This window comes from Mustela erminea, chromosome 1 (assembly GCF_009829155.1).
Source record: "Mustela erminea isolate mMusErm1 chromosome 1, mMusErm1.Pri, whole genome shotgun sequence".
Lineage (NCBI taxonomy): Eukaryota > Metazoa > Chordata > Mammalia > Carnivora > Mustelidae > Mustela > Mustela erminea.
The window spans coordinates 64,209,707-64,223,658 of NC_045614.1; the positions used below are offsets into that span (position 1 = coordinate 64,209,707).

Consider the following 13,952-nt stretch of genomic DNA (forward strand, 5'->3'; position numbering starts at 1 on the left):
TGTCTGGGAGGAAAAGCTGATGGTTTCAGAAGTCCCATAGATGCTAGGAGGAAGAGTTATCCTGGGAGGATGTCACGGATTTGATTTCACCATTAAGAGAGAAATTACTCTGTTGCCATGAATGGAAAGTGTCTGTTGAAAAAAAACGAAACAAAACTGACACAGTCAGTGCAACTAATGCAACTAAGCTGCTCATGTAGATGAAGCAGATGAGAGACCTTGAGTCGTGCTGATGGCCCCGAAGGATGTGACGTCCCTACTGTGAGCAGAAGCTGGAGACAGCAGAAATGAAAACACCGGTGGTCTCCAGCCACTTTCTGGAAGGGAAAAACAACTCCCCAGAGCTCAGCCAGCCCTGGGGCTGAGTGTCTGCTGTGTGGGGTGATGTGGGGATGATCCTGAGACACAGGAGCAAGATGAAACCCTGAAGAGAACAAAAGGCAGGATAATAGGGAATAATGTAAACACGGCTTTGGTGTTTGGAAATGCATGCATTAGCATCTGGACAGTAAACCTAAAAAAAGTGCAAAACAAGAGACTGAGTACCCCCCAGGTTGAATCTGCTGGTCTTTCAGTGGAGCCAGGGTTTGGAGTTGGGGGGTTTCTCTGAGGAAAGGACTAGCTTGTTCCTTCTCATGGGAGCATATTTTATTTTGGTGTATCAAGGCTGCCAGATGCTTTTCCCGCTGATCATTTGGTTGGGAGAATGCAAATATTGGTGGGGGACACATTTTTTCAGCAATTACCTAGCAAATGTGGTTAACATAGATGGTCCAGCTGGAAACTCGAGGCACCACACCACTATTTTCTGTACTTCCCTTCCAAACCCAATTTTCTAGTCTAAGTTATTCTCATCATTACCTCTCTGTCTCGTTCTGGGCTCTGTCTGTCTTGCTGTGCAGACCACAGCCGGATCGCACTTTTGTCTGCATCTGTGACTTTCCCTCCAGTTAGGTTAATTAGGGAGACATCAATTGGGTTGCCCTGTGGTAACTCAGACTCTGTAATTAAGACACATTCTGCTTCCAGAGATGTAAGCTCACTGGCAGGATCCAAAGCAAGTGCAGAGAACTTTCTCTTGTATGGAGAGACCGGGGAGTACGTCCACTGCAATTTTGGGTGTCGCTGTACCCATGGCTCTATTGGGGTACAGGGAGAGCCGGAGTCTTCCTATTGCCCTCGGCCCCCTTAAAGGCACTGCTAGGAACATTGGGAACCTTTTCCCGTTCCACTAGAGATGTGAGAGCATCTACCTGCAGACAAGTTGATAATTTCTCCTATAGGTGGTCCCAAGGAGCCTCTCTCCTGGGTGCTGTCAGCTAGCGTTGTCCCTGTTTAATTGTAGCTCAGTAATTAACGGCTCTGCTCACTTTTGCCGGGAGCATTCAGCTTCTGTGATGAGATACAGGGCAGGCAAGAGTTGGGAGAGGAGTGGGACTTTCACAGCAGAGGATGGACCAGTGCCCTGCCCATATGGAGGGGCCTTCAGTTTGGGTAAGGAAGATTATCAAGAGCAACCTGCCATACTTCTCATTTTGTCTGAAGTCAGTTCTGATCTTTCCGATCCTCCTTTACAGAGGCTAAAATAATAGGGTTGGGCACCTGGGTGGCTCAGTGGGTTAAGCCGCTGCCTTTGGCTCAGGTGATGATCTCGGGGTCCTGGGATCGAGTCCCGCATTGGGCTCTCTGCTCAGCAGGGAGCCTGTTCCTCTTCTCTCTCTCTCTCTCTCTGCCTACTTGTGATCTCCCTCTGTCAAATGAATAAGTAAAATCTTTAAAAAAAATAATAATAGGGTTTACTTAACATTTCTGTCTTGCTTCATAGGTGCTGGGTGCTGTTTATCTCACCTTACAAATGTTAATTCATTAAATTCTTACCACACATCTCATCTGCATCTCACTTTACAGATGAGGAAGTAGAGGCATAGAGAGGGCTTCTTAGCCAGTTACACCAGCAAATGTAACTACTCAGCCAGTTACACCAGTAAATGGTGAGCTGGAGTCTGCTAGTGGTGGGTCTTTAAAGTCTGTGCTTGTAACTGGTACGTAATACCGAATCTTCCCGCAAAAGATTATTTCAGTGCGGGACATGAGGAAGCCGCCCAGAGTCCCCCTCCAGCAGAGCTAGTGGTAGGTGGGTCTGGGGCAGACCTGTGCCGGGAAGGGGCAGAGCCAGTCACCTCAACCTTGATTTTATGGATTTGTTACCCAAAGGGCTTTTGCCATCAATCCCGCAGGTGGTGCTGGGTTCGGGAGGGGTCCCTCCAGGGGGGAGCTTGGCTCTCTGTTCCTGGGAGCAATTCTGCTGCATGGCCAGGATGCCCAGGGCACTGGCTGGCTGTCTGGGTTTCAAGACAGTCATAGGGGCTGTAATTACTTTTTTGTAAGCGGAAAATCAAAGTTTTGTTGAGAACATGCCTTGGGAAAAAACCCCAAGTGTAAATTTACTTAATCTCATATTTAAAATTTATATTTTAATTAAAACCTTGCATTAATTTCTCCCCCCTCCCAGCTTTACTGGGGTGTGATTGACAAATAAAGTTGTGATATATTTCAAATGTACACCAAGATGATCCAATACGTGTGTCCATTGTGGAAGGATTTCCACACTCTGGTCAACATCCACGTCCTTCACCTCCTAGAGCTGCCTTGTTTTTTGTGACTCTTTTCTCATAAGGATGTTTAAGATCTCTCTTGGCAGATTTCAAGTACACAATGCAGAATGATTAACTACAGTCACCATGTTGTACCTTGGATTCCCAGAACGTATTCGTCTTAGAACTAAATGTTGATCCCCTTGGATCACCAGCTTTCCCCAGTCCCTGGCGACCACCGTTCTACTCTCTGTTTCTTGGATTTGGACTTTTCTCTGTTTGTTCTTTTAAGATTCCACTCTTCTCTCTGCCCTCTATGGATAAATTCTGCTCTGGGCCTGAGACCTTGACAGCCCCCAGCTTTGTCCTTTCTGTTGGGAGGAAAGGTGCCAGGCAGGATGTGACAACAGGTTTCGTGTGGGCTGCACCTTTCCCAAGAGGCAGATGACGGGGGGAGGAAAAGATGCCACACTTGCAGAATCCACCATTCAAAGCTCCCTGCTAGAGATCGCGTGGGCTGCTTTCTGTGAACATGAGATCAGGATGATGGGTGGCAAGACTGCTAAAGGGGCTCGCAACGCCTTCCCCGTAGGGAACCAGCATCTTCCTGGCTTGCACAGACCAGGTACCAGGAGCGGCTGTCTGGCACTGGTGGAGAGCAGGTGTCCGCCACTGGGGCCCAGAACTGCTTCAGCCAGAGAGCTGGAAGCAGGCAGGTATCGCTGGGCTGTGCTTTGCTTCCTGCCTCCCAGGAATGAGGGGCATTGGAACCCTTTGGCTTGTGCCTTTATTTCTTGCTGTCCTGAGACTTGGCCAAGGTGAGACTCCTAGGGGGATGGCTGCTGCTCTGAGTCTTTACTCTCTCTGAGGTTGGGAGGTCAGACCACCCATGGGTCACCCTTCTACCTTACTTGTTTGGGTACCAACTAGCGCTGAAGAAGGTTGGAATTTTTTGTGGCCGATGGCCTGGAGTGGAAAACCGCCTGCGTAGCATGGAAGAAACCAATGTATCCTTCACTAACTGCAAAATATGCTAGGTTTGCTCCCTTGCTGTTCGTTTTTATGTGAAATATAACATATCTTTACTTTTATCATGTCTTGCATGGTGGTGTAAATACCTGCTAGGCTCACCTCTTGAGATTTGTTTCCTTTAGGGAAGACCCACCACATCCTAACACATCATCCAGCAGGTAGATACCTTGAGGGTGATGGGGACAGGGCACACTAACTGGGCCGTGGGAACTGGTTTACCAACAAGCAGAAAGCCAGTCACTGGGATTTGTTTGAAAGAATGAGATTTGGGTGGGATCCATTCTTTTTTTTTTTTTTTTTTAATTTTAAGATTATTTATTTATTTATTTGACAGAGATCACAAGTGGGCAGAGAGGCAGGCAGAGGGGGATGGGCAGGAAGCAGGCCCCCCGCTGAGCAGAGAGCCCAATGCGGGGCTCAATCCCGGGACCCTGAGATCATGACCTGAGCCGAAGGCAGAGGCTTTAACCCACTGAGCCACCCAGGCGCCCCTGGTGGGATCCATTTTGACGATGACCAAGGAGGACAGGGGTTCTCCGTCTTCATTTCAGAGTGAGGGTAGCTGTCTTTTTGGTGCTCTAAAAATGGCTGATTTTCCCTTTCTCTAAAACTTGGGGGAAGTGGGGTCTAAAGAATCAGAGCTAATGTCTTTCATCTTCATGCAAAAACATCGGCAGAACCCAGTCTGTCAGTTCTTGTGTACAGCAGTCAATCTTGGTTCGGTAGCACTGGTTCTATTGTAGGTGCAAACAAGGACAACTACCTCATCCTGGCTTGCCTGAGGCTATCCTAGTTGTTTGTTTTTATTTTTGTGGGCTTTTTTTTTTTTTGCCTCTTTTAAGGTTTTATTTATTTGAGAGTGGGGGAGAGGCAGAGGGAGAAGAGAATGTCAAGCAGACTCCCCGATGAGCTCAGAGCCTGACACTGGACCTGATCCCACGACCCTGAGATCATGACCTGAGCTGAAATCAAGAGGGAGATGCTTAATGGACTGAGCAACCCAGGCCCCCAGAGATTGTCCTAGTTTTAAAAATGATAATCTCACATCCTGGGAGCCCTCCAGTCCCTGGTGGCCTGGGACTGTTGGTTACCTTAGATAAGGACTTTGCAGGGTAGATTATGGACCTTGATTGAAACTCCTGACAGAAGCCTTATTGCTGAATATTATCACCTCCCTCCTTTTTAAAAGGAGGCTTAGATGAATAAAGACATCTGTCCAAGACCATCCAGAGGCAAAACTCTTAGATTTGGAAATAAAGACCCCTGGTCTGTTTGGTCCTTAATGCCTCCCCCAGCCCCCAAATTAGGGTCTATACCTAGTGTTTCTCCACTGATTGTTTACTTTGTCCTTTTAATTCCTAGTTCTTTCCCCTTCTTTTTTTTTCTTTTGCCCAATTTCGTATCCCTCAGAGGCATTCTTGAGACCTCACTAATGTTAGTTCTCAAAATATCATTGATCCTTGTTCTAATTCAGTGGTGCCCGATAGAAGTTTCTGTGATGGTGGAAATGTTCTTTATTTCCACTGCTCAATAAGGTACCCATTAACCATCAATGGCTCTTGAGCACCTGAAATGTGGCTAGTGCCTCTGAGAACCTAAATGTTTAATTTCATACAAATTTTAATACCCATCTGTGGCCATAGGGCACTTCTGCAGTGGACAACACAGCGAGTCTAACTCATTGGTGTTTTACTTGAAAATGTGAGAATCCATCACTGAAATCAGGTTGGGTTTATCAACTACAAGCTCGAGCAGGTTTATCTCTTTGCTTATCCTGACCTTGCATGCTTGTTGTCTCATTAGTTTTTCTTTTTTGTTCTCATCACAATTTTGGTGATTTGGAGATTTTGTTTTTTTACAGGTTCAGCGAAACGAGGACAAATCTACCACCTTGAAACTGGCTGATTTTGGCCTCGCAAAGCATGTGGTGAGACCTATATTTACTGTGTGTGGGACTCCGACTTACGTAGCTCCTGAAATTCTTTCTGAGAAAGGTAGGCGTTATACCTTGCTCCATCGGATCTGGCTCACTTACTAGCAAATGTCTTATTTTTACAATTTGGTATTTTGTATTTCTCAATATGGAGCAGTCAAAAATCTCAGAGTTGGCACCAGGCTTCCACTTGAATTTTAATGGGACTATTTGAAGAAGATCTTGACCAAAGCATGTAGACATTTTCCTCATCTGGGCTGCCCTTACAGAGGAGGGAGTGTGTGTGTATGTGTGTGTGTGTGTGTGTGTGTGTGTGTGTGTGTTGGCAGAAGATTGAGATAAAAGATGGTGGAGAACTACCCAGGGAACTCAAGAAAGCAAGGCCATTTGTGCCACTGACCCATGGCTACCTCTAGTGGGAAAAATTTGTAGCAGTTCTTATAGTAATTGGCTTGAAAACTCCTCCACCAACTTTGCATTTAAAGGAACAGGGTGTCCTATTTCAAACCCCATGATTAATATTTATTACCAGTTTGTATATTATATGAAGAGCCAATGAACTGTTTTAGTGACATAGTCTATAAAGTACATAAAAAGGAAACTGTTATTATTATTGTATGGCTCCAAATACTGTTCAGCCTAGGGCCTGAATGACTGTTTAGCCACTGTGGCACTTTGGGAGAAATCAGTGTAGGTGCCGTATGTAAGATGGGAAAGCTCTTGGATGGGTTGTGGTGTTGGTGGAGAGAAGGGAGAAAGTTTCCCAGCAGCAGAACCATCAGGGAAGGGAAGACAGACTGGACTATGCATGGAGGTTGGCTGATAGAGCTGTTGAAAAGACTGATCTCAGTGTGGTAGAGGGAAATTCAGTTGGCTGACTAGGTCGGGTCTGGATTCTCTGCAACTGGGGAGGCTGAACAGAAGAATTTGGACTCAATGTGGCCAGAAGAGTGGCCATGGCAGACAGGAGCATACTGAGCCATCATAGATATTTTAGCGGGGGCATTGATGCCCTGCGCAGGAGAAGAAGGAAAGCAATAGTCTCCCTGAATGCTGAGGGCAACCACAGCCTTGGGGCTGAGACTGACTAAGACAGGCTGCTGGAAGCTCTTTTGGGGGATGGGGTGGGTGGGTTGAAATGTTAAACACATTGATTTGGTAGAGGTGTGACGATGGACACAGGGACTTGTCACTTGGCAGGGAGGTCGGGCCCTGGGCTGAGCGGGTGCTTTTGAGATTCCTCGACTCGGAAATGGCAACCCATGTGGGCGAGAGAGGGAGCGCCTCTTGAAGGGCCGCCAGAGACAGACTCTGGAGATGGAAGGACAGTTAGGAGGGGACGAGGCAGCAGAGAGGCAGGAAGAGGACGAGGAAAGTATGGTGCCACAGAGGTCGACGGGCGAATTTCAAGATGGGAGGGCAAGCCAAGCTGAGAATGCTCCTGAGTGTGAAAGGCAGGACAGAGCTGAGGAAAGGCCAGTGAAGTTGGCCATAAAGAGGTCAGTAGTGATTTATTTCTATTTTTTTTTTTTTTTTTGTCGATTTATCTTGTCACCGTTGCTCTGGGGCTTAATAATGAATACCCAACTTCCCAATTATAGCTGCTGAGTGGCTTCCTTCCCCAAAGGTAAAAAGTTAGAGCGTGTTTGCAAATGTCCATGTGGCTGTTGCTGGGTTTTGTGAGGATGATTGGGGAGTATCAAAAACCTTGACAGTGTATTATGTTCCGCATTCTATTTCTGGAAAGCTCTTTCAAGAATACAGTATGGGACGCCTGGGTGGCTCAGTTGGTTGGACGACTGCCTTCGGCTCAGGTCATGATCCCGGAGTCCCGGGATCGAGTCCCGCATCGGGCTCCCAGCTCCATGGGGAGTCTGCTTCTCTCTCTGACCTTCTCCTCGCTCATGCTCTCTCTCACTGTTTCTCTCTCAAATAAATAAATAAAATCTTTAAAAAAAAAAAAAAAAAGAATACAGTCAGAGATGTGCTCAAATATTTAATAGATTAGGATGTTCATCACAGAACTATGGTGTAAGAAAGTTAGTAAACACTTAGACTACAACATAAAGGATTCATTATATAAAGGAGATACTGACAGTTATTAGAAATCATAATTTTGAAGAATTTTTAAAATATTCTTTATAGGATGAAATAGAGTATAAAATATGTCCAATGTGATCCTAATTTTGTTACAGGAAGTATCAGTGTGTGTGCGTGTGTGTTTGTGTGTGTGTGTGCACTCATGGGGATATAGCTAGTAATGTCAGGCTTTTTATAATCATAGGAGAGAGCCAGTAAAAATATTTTTGCAGTGCGAGAAGACAACGAATGACTAGGGCAGAGAAGCTGCTGGGGTAGACCAGGGCTTCTCGAACTATCTCTGGTGAAGGTTTTAAAATTTCTAATATAGTGTGGACCCACATGAAGTTCTGCCACACGGGACGAGGTCACCACTCATGCCACGTGTGACTCATCATGTGTGTTTGACAACCCCTGAACTCTGCCCCGTACTCTGTTCAGTGAGACCTGTCCTTGACCATGCAGCTGGATGTCATGGCCATGCCCAGTTGCTATGAGTTTCCAAATATTTACTTATGCTTTTTCTATCCCAGACCAGAAATAAAGGATTACAAACTGGCAGTTGTCTGAGGACCAAGCTTTGGGTAACACTGGTGTCAATCCCCCACTTGTAGGTGTTGGCAGCCAAATGCCCCCATGTGTTTATTATTTTTTTTATTGTGTTACGTTAGTCATCATACAGTACATCATTAGTTTTTGATGCAGTGTTCCATGATTCATTGTTTGTGTATAAAATCCAGTGCTCATTGTAATATGAGCCCTACTTAATACCCATCATGGGCCACCCATCCCCCCACCCCCCTCAGTTTATTTCCCAGAGTCTACAGTCTCTCATGGTTCATCTCCCCCTCTGATTTCCCCCCTTCACTTTTCCTTTGCTTCTCCCAATGTCCTCTGTGTTATTCCTTATGCTCCACAAGTAAGTGAAACTGTATGATCATTGACTCTGCTTGACTTACTTCACTCAGCATAATCTCCTCCAGTCCCATCCATGTTGATGCAAAAGTTGGGTAATCATCCTTTCTGATGGCTGAGTGATATTCCTTTGTACATATGGACCACATCTTCTTTATCCATTCATCTGTTGAAGGGCATCTCGGCTCCAGATAATCAAGTCAAAAAATTGGCAGAAGACATGAACAGACACTTCTCCAATGAAGACATACAAATGGCTATCAGACACATGAAAAAATGTTCATCATCATTAACCATCAGGGAAATTCAAATCAAAACCACATTGAGATACCACCTTACAACAGTTAGAATGGTCAAAATTGACAAGGCAGGAAATAACAAATGCTGGAGGGGATGTGGAGAAAGGGGAACCCTCTTACACTGTTGGTGGGAAGGCAAGCTGGTGCAGCCACTTTGGAAAACAGTATGGTGATTCCTTAAGAAATGAAAAATAGAGCTACCAAATGACCCAGCAATTGCACTATTGGGTATTTACCCCAAAGGTACAGATGTAGTGAAAAGAAGGGTCACCTTTATCCCAATGTTCATAGTGGCAATGTCCACAATTGCCAAGCAGTGGAAAGAGCCGAGATGCCCCCCAATGTGTTTACAAGTGGCTCGCGCTTACTCAAAGCTGTGGTCCTCTGTTATGTAGAACTACAGTTCCCCATGTTTCTCTCCTCCTGTCTGATCCAGCCTGGTCTCAGTTTCCCTTGTGTCTCTGCCTGTCTCACAGGTTATGGACTGGAAGTGGATATGTGGGCCGCAGGCGTGATCCTGTATATCCTACTGTGTGGCTTCCCCCCGTTCCGCAGCCCGGAGAGGGACCAGGATGAGCTCTTTAACATCATCCAGCTGGGCCACTTTGAGTTCCTGGCCCCTTACTGGGACAATATTTCTGACGGTGAGATTGGCTTCCCCAAGCAGGAGACGAGGCGATGTTAGACCTGGAGCCTGTCCTGGGTTCTGACTGCAGAGCTGGTTTTAGGTCAGCTGCAGAGGGCCCATCTCTGAACTGGGCATGGCGGGGGCTGTCGACCTGTACTTCATCCTTTGTTAACCGTGAGCTTCGTGTAGATTTATTTGTGTAGCACTCTGGGAAACAGGACTTGCTTTGGATTCAGTGAAGTCTGACCCCTGGTTGCAGTCACTGAATATTTTTCTTTAAGGCAATGAAGGGAGCTCAGAACTGAAGAATATCAGAAATGGAAACCCTCATTTGGAGAGATCGCAGTCATCTTGTATATAGAAGTGCTGGGAATTGAGCAGACTGGGAATGCATATCTTCCTCCGTGAGCAGCTGGGGGTTGTGGCATGGTATAGTTGGAGCTCAGAGGCTCTGGAAAGGGGGGGGTAAAGGTCTTGGTTATCTTCAGTGGAGCAGAGGCTTGCGGGATCTTCCTCCTTTTTGGCCCTTCCACATGCAGTCTTTCCCCTTTTTTTGCTACTGATTTTTTGGTACCACTTTGCTACCCTTGTGAAATCAGGAACTAAATATTCAGGGGTTTTGAGTCTTGGAGTTTGGGGCTTAAAGGTGAATAGGAGTGGTAACTTTATTTTCCCTCAATTTCTCCAACCATGTAATCTAAGATTAGTTATTGAACTGCGCTTCCCAGCCTCGGTCTCCTTATTTGGGGCTGGGGGAATGAGGCAAGGAGAAAGCTTACCCCTCCCCCCCTTAAATAAGGTAGGGAGAGGGCTGGTGTGCTGCAGGGAGAGAGAGGGTCTTGAGCTGAGCAAGCCAGTGGTGACTTGGGAATTGAAGGTCTAAAAATCATTCTAGAAAGTTATGGTGACCCGTGCCACCTATGGCGTAGAGGGCCCTGCTTAATACCCATCATGGGCCACCCATCCCCCCACCCCCCTCAGTTTATTTCCCAGAGTCTACAGTCTCTCATGGTTCATCTCCCCCTGCTTCTGTCACACCCACCCCACAGAGGGAGGGGACTCTGGAGCCAAGAACCCAGGGCCCCCCTTCTAGGTCACTTCATCAGAACCCCAGAATTCCCTGCTTGAATGGTACAGGCCCACTTCTGAGACTGAGGAGACCTCTTTACCCAGACACTTCCTGTAGTGCCTCCGGGGAGCCAAGGAGCCTCTGTTCAGAGGGGTAGAGAGAGCTTGGACCTGTTGGAGGGGTGTCCAGTTGTCCACACCAGTACACGTGAGTCTGAGAATTCCCCGTTTAAACCTGACCCGCTCCCCACTGAGTCTTTTGAGGATCTGGACGGAGTGGTGCTGGTCGGGGTGGGTGCCGGGGTGCTTTGTTTGCACAACTCACCCAGCTGGAAGTGGGTGATGTAGGAGAGATCCAGGGGCTTCCGTGCTTAAGAGGCAGCTGGGCAGTGGTGTAGAGGGAGGGGCTGATGGCTGGGTAAGCTGCCGATCGTGAGCAGGAGTCATCCGCCAAGAGAGGTGTATGTTTTCGTTTTCACCTGATTAAAAAGGAGGCTCAGGAGCCGGCCAGGGGGAGTCAGCAAGCCACAGAGACGTCGTTCCTGCCCTTGCCTGCCACCTGGCCCAGCAGTTGCCAGAATCAGTCATGATCTTGGGCAGAAAATGGAATCCACTCTGAATTTGTGCTATTTTTTACTTAGGTTTCCTTTACATGTTTCTCAATTTTGTTAGTGTGAAGGCATATTTACCAACTTAGGAAGGGGATTGAACAGATTTTATTTAACAGCCCGATGATTGATTTCAGAATGTAAGATATGTAGACATATGGTGTGTGGCCTCCATTTGTTCTCTTGTGAGGGGCGCCATGGATGTCTGGGGTGGGCCTGGCCCCCTGACTCTAGAAATGAATGGACACCCTCTAGAGCTGTGCTGTCCCAACACAGTAGCACACCCAGTGCCCCTCCCCCGCTACTTATGGCTATTGTGATTTAAATAAGGTCAATACAATAAAAATTCCGTTCCTCAGCCTGGACAGCCATATTTCAGATGCTCAGTGGGTCCTGCAGACATGGAAGGTTCCCAGCATCACAGAAAGTTCTGCGGGACAGCGCCCTCTAGGGCGGGGCGCCCATATGGGTGTTTGTGATTCCGTTTGCAGAAGGGACCGGCAAAGTCAGAGCCCTGTGCATTTGTTTCATTTTCCCCTCCTTCTCTTCCTCCCACAGCTGCCAAAGATCTGGTGAGCCGCTTGCTGGTGGTAGACCCCAAAAAACGCTACACCGCCCACCAGGTCCTTCAGCACCCCTGGATTGAAACGGTGGGAAAGACTAGCACAGGGAGCCTCCAGAAGGAGGTGCCCCCCGGCAGCGAGGGCCACGTCCGGAGCCAGCACAAGCGGTCAGCTGAGCAAGCCTCCTAGTCTCCGCCTTGGGTGCTATGCAGTCCCCCTCCTCCAGGGACAGAGACCGAGACAGAAATCCAGGACGCAGACGCCAGGAGGGCTTCTGCCCGTCGTTGGAGAATCAGGGGAAGGAGAGATGCTTAGTACATTTTAAAGCATATTTTAAAAAATAAACTTGAGTCTTTATGTTAAATGTTGTACTGTATTTTTAGATTTGTATATCTGAAGACTTTAATACATTTTTCCGGGGGTGGGGGGCGATAGGACGTCAGCAAGGACTTTTTGGTAACGATGCTGGGTTTTGCTTTCTCCGTGTAATCAAGTTCATGGCAAACAATATGAGTGGTGCTTACCAGGACCTAAACTCCCCCTGGGAGGATGAACAAGGTGAATTATGGTGTCTCTGTATTAATAAAATGTGCTCTAACTGACAGAAGCGGGTTGTATTCTGATGGCTTCTTACTGCTGGTGAGGGGAACCAGGGAAGGCGAGTTTCGACATGCTTCCTGAAACCAATACGACTACATCTAAATGTTGTGACGGACACTTGATTAAGAGGCAGGGCCTGTTTACTTGGAATGTGCTGATCTTGCTGTCCAGCATTTACTGAAAATCTCCTCTGGTGCTCGCAGAAAAATGGAAAGGAGAATTCATTGATTTATTCTTGCCCTACAACACTCCTTTATACTGTTTTTCAGCCGATTATCCCCGAGCCCGAGTCATTTCCACCTGAAGTTAGGCACTCAGACTGTGGCTGTGTTAACGTTTTCCGACCACCAGGGAGTCATTTAGCGCATTAATATGCCAGCAGTGCCGTAAATGGATTACACTCAGGCTCCACGTTGCTCAGAGAGTTCAGGCACATTCTTACCTGCAGGGCAGACACACGGAGGATGCATGTTCTCTGATTCATTCCAGATTTCTGTATGGAAATGTTGCTCTTTTCAGATGACTCGGGGGTATGCATGAGCTGAAAGCAAAACGTAACCCCGCTATTTCCCAAATTGACCTTTCTGGGTTATATATGTAACCCAGCCAGTGGGACACAGAACCAGCCCACCAGCGTGGGCTTCTCACTCCACCCCCTCCTCCCTAATGGGTTTGGAGTCATCTGGGCAGAGGAGCGCATCAGGAAACTGGGAAGAGTGAGAGGAGAGTGTTTAGCGTAAGGAATTCTTTAAGCGGGCATTGGAACATTGCAAAGGTGCACCAGGGGCTCCGAAGTGATCTGCCAACGCTAACGGCAGGAAATGGCTTCCAACCTGAGCTGGGGAGCCAAAGGAAGAGGCTGGGTGATTAGAACCTGAAAACTTGGAGGAGAAACCAATTGTAGTGGATGCCGAGTGTGCCACCCTGATCGCTTTTGAACGTGAAAGGAAGAGGATCCCGGGGTAGCAGCCCTCAGCAGTAACTACCTACAAGCATCAATTTCAGCTGAAGGAGTCGCCTCCCCCGGGGTCACACCCCCTTCCTGCGGCAGGCTGTGTCCTAGTGACTGGTCCGTGCAGGGAAGGAAGGCTTGACCTCCTTGCCCCCAGTGGAGGACAACACCGAAGATCCAACCCAGCCTCAACATCCCAGTATCCGCCTCGCCCAGTCTTGCTTCTTTCTGTTGTCAGAGATGACCAGCCAGAGACCACTTCCTAAGAAAACTTCTGCATGCTCATCTCCATGTCACAGTGGGCCTCCCAGGAGACAGATCCTGTGACCCCCTCTGGAAATGTGGGACCGCTGCAAAGTGGCAACAGCTGGTGTTTTTGCCTCAGGGGCTCTGAGGAGGGAGCTGGAGCCCACACACCAGAGGAGAGGGTGCTTGCCCAGTGGACTCCTATTCTGCAAATGTGGAGAAAGGCTGGAAGCTGGAACCAGTTGCTACTAGAATGTCACCAAAGGCACTAAATCCAAATGAGAACTTTCAGTCCATGTTAGCATCATTTGATTCTCTTGACCACTCTCTCTGAGCCATTTCTCCTGTTGGCCTCTGTGATGCCATGTTTTTCTGGCTTTCTTCCTGCATCTCTGTCTTCTCCTTCGGGTCTCTTGTATAGATAGGTTCAGTCTT

The 13,952-nt window shown here is 47.5% G+C and overlaps 1 protein-coding gene across 1 annotated transcript in view; it reads left to right on the forward strand.

Annotated features, from left to right (window-relative positions):
- DCLK3 (doublecortin like kinase 3) overlaps positions 1-13,532 on the forward strand; it is a 45,758-nt gene extending 32,226 nt beyond the window's left edge. The window contains exons 3-5 of the mRNA XM_032359053.1: positions 5,488-5,620; positions 9,329-9,496; positions 11,715-13,532. Of these exons, the coding sequence (XP_032214944.1) occupies positions 5,488-5,620; positions 9,329-9,496; positions 11,715-11,908 (495 nt within the window). The 3' untranslated portion in view covers positions 11,909-13,532. The remainder of the gene's footprint in view (positions 1-5,487; positions 5,621-9,328; positions 9,497-11,714) is intronic.
- Positions 13,533-13,952: the final 420 nt, after the last annotated feature.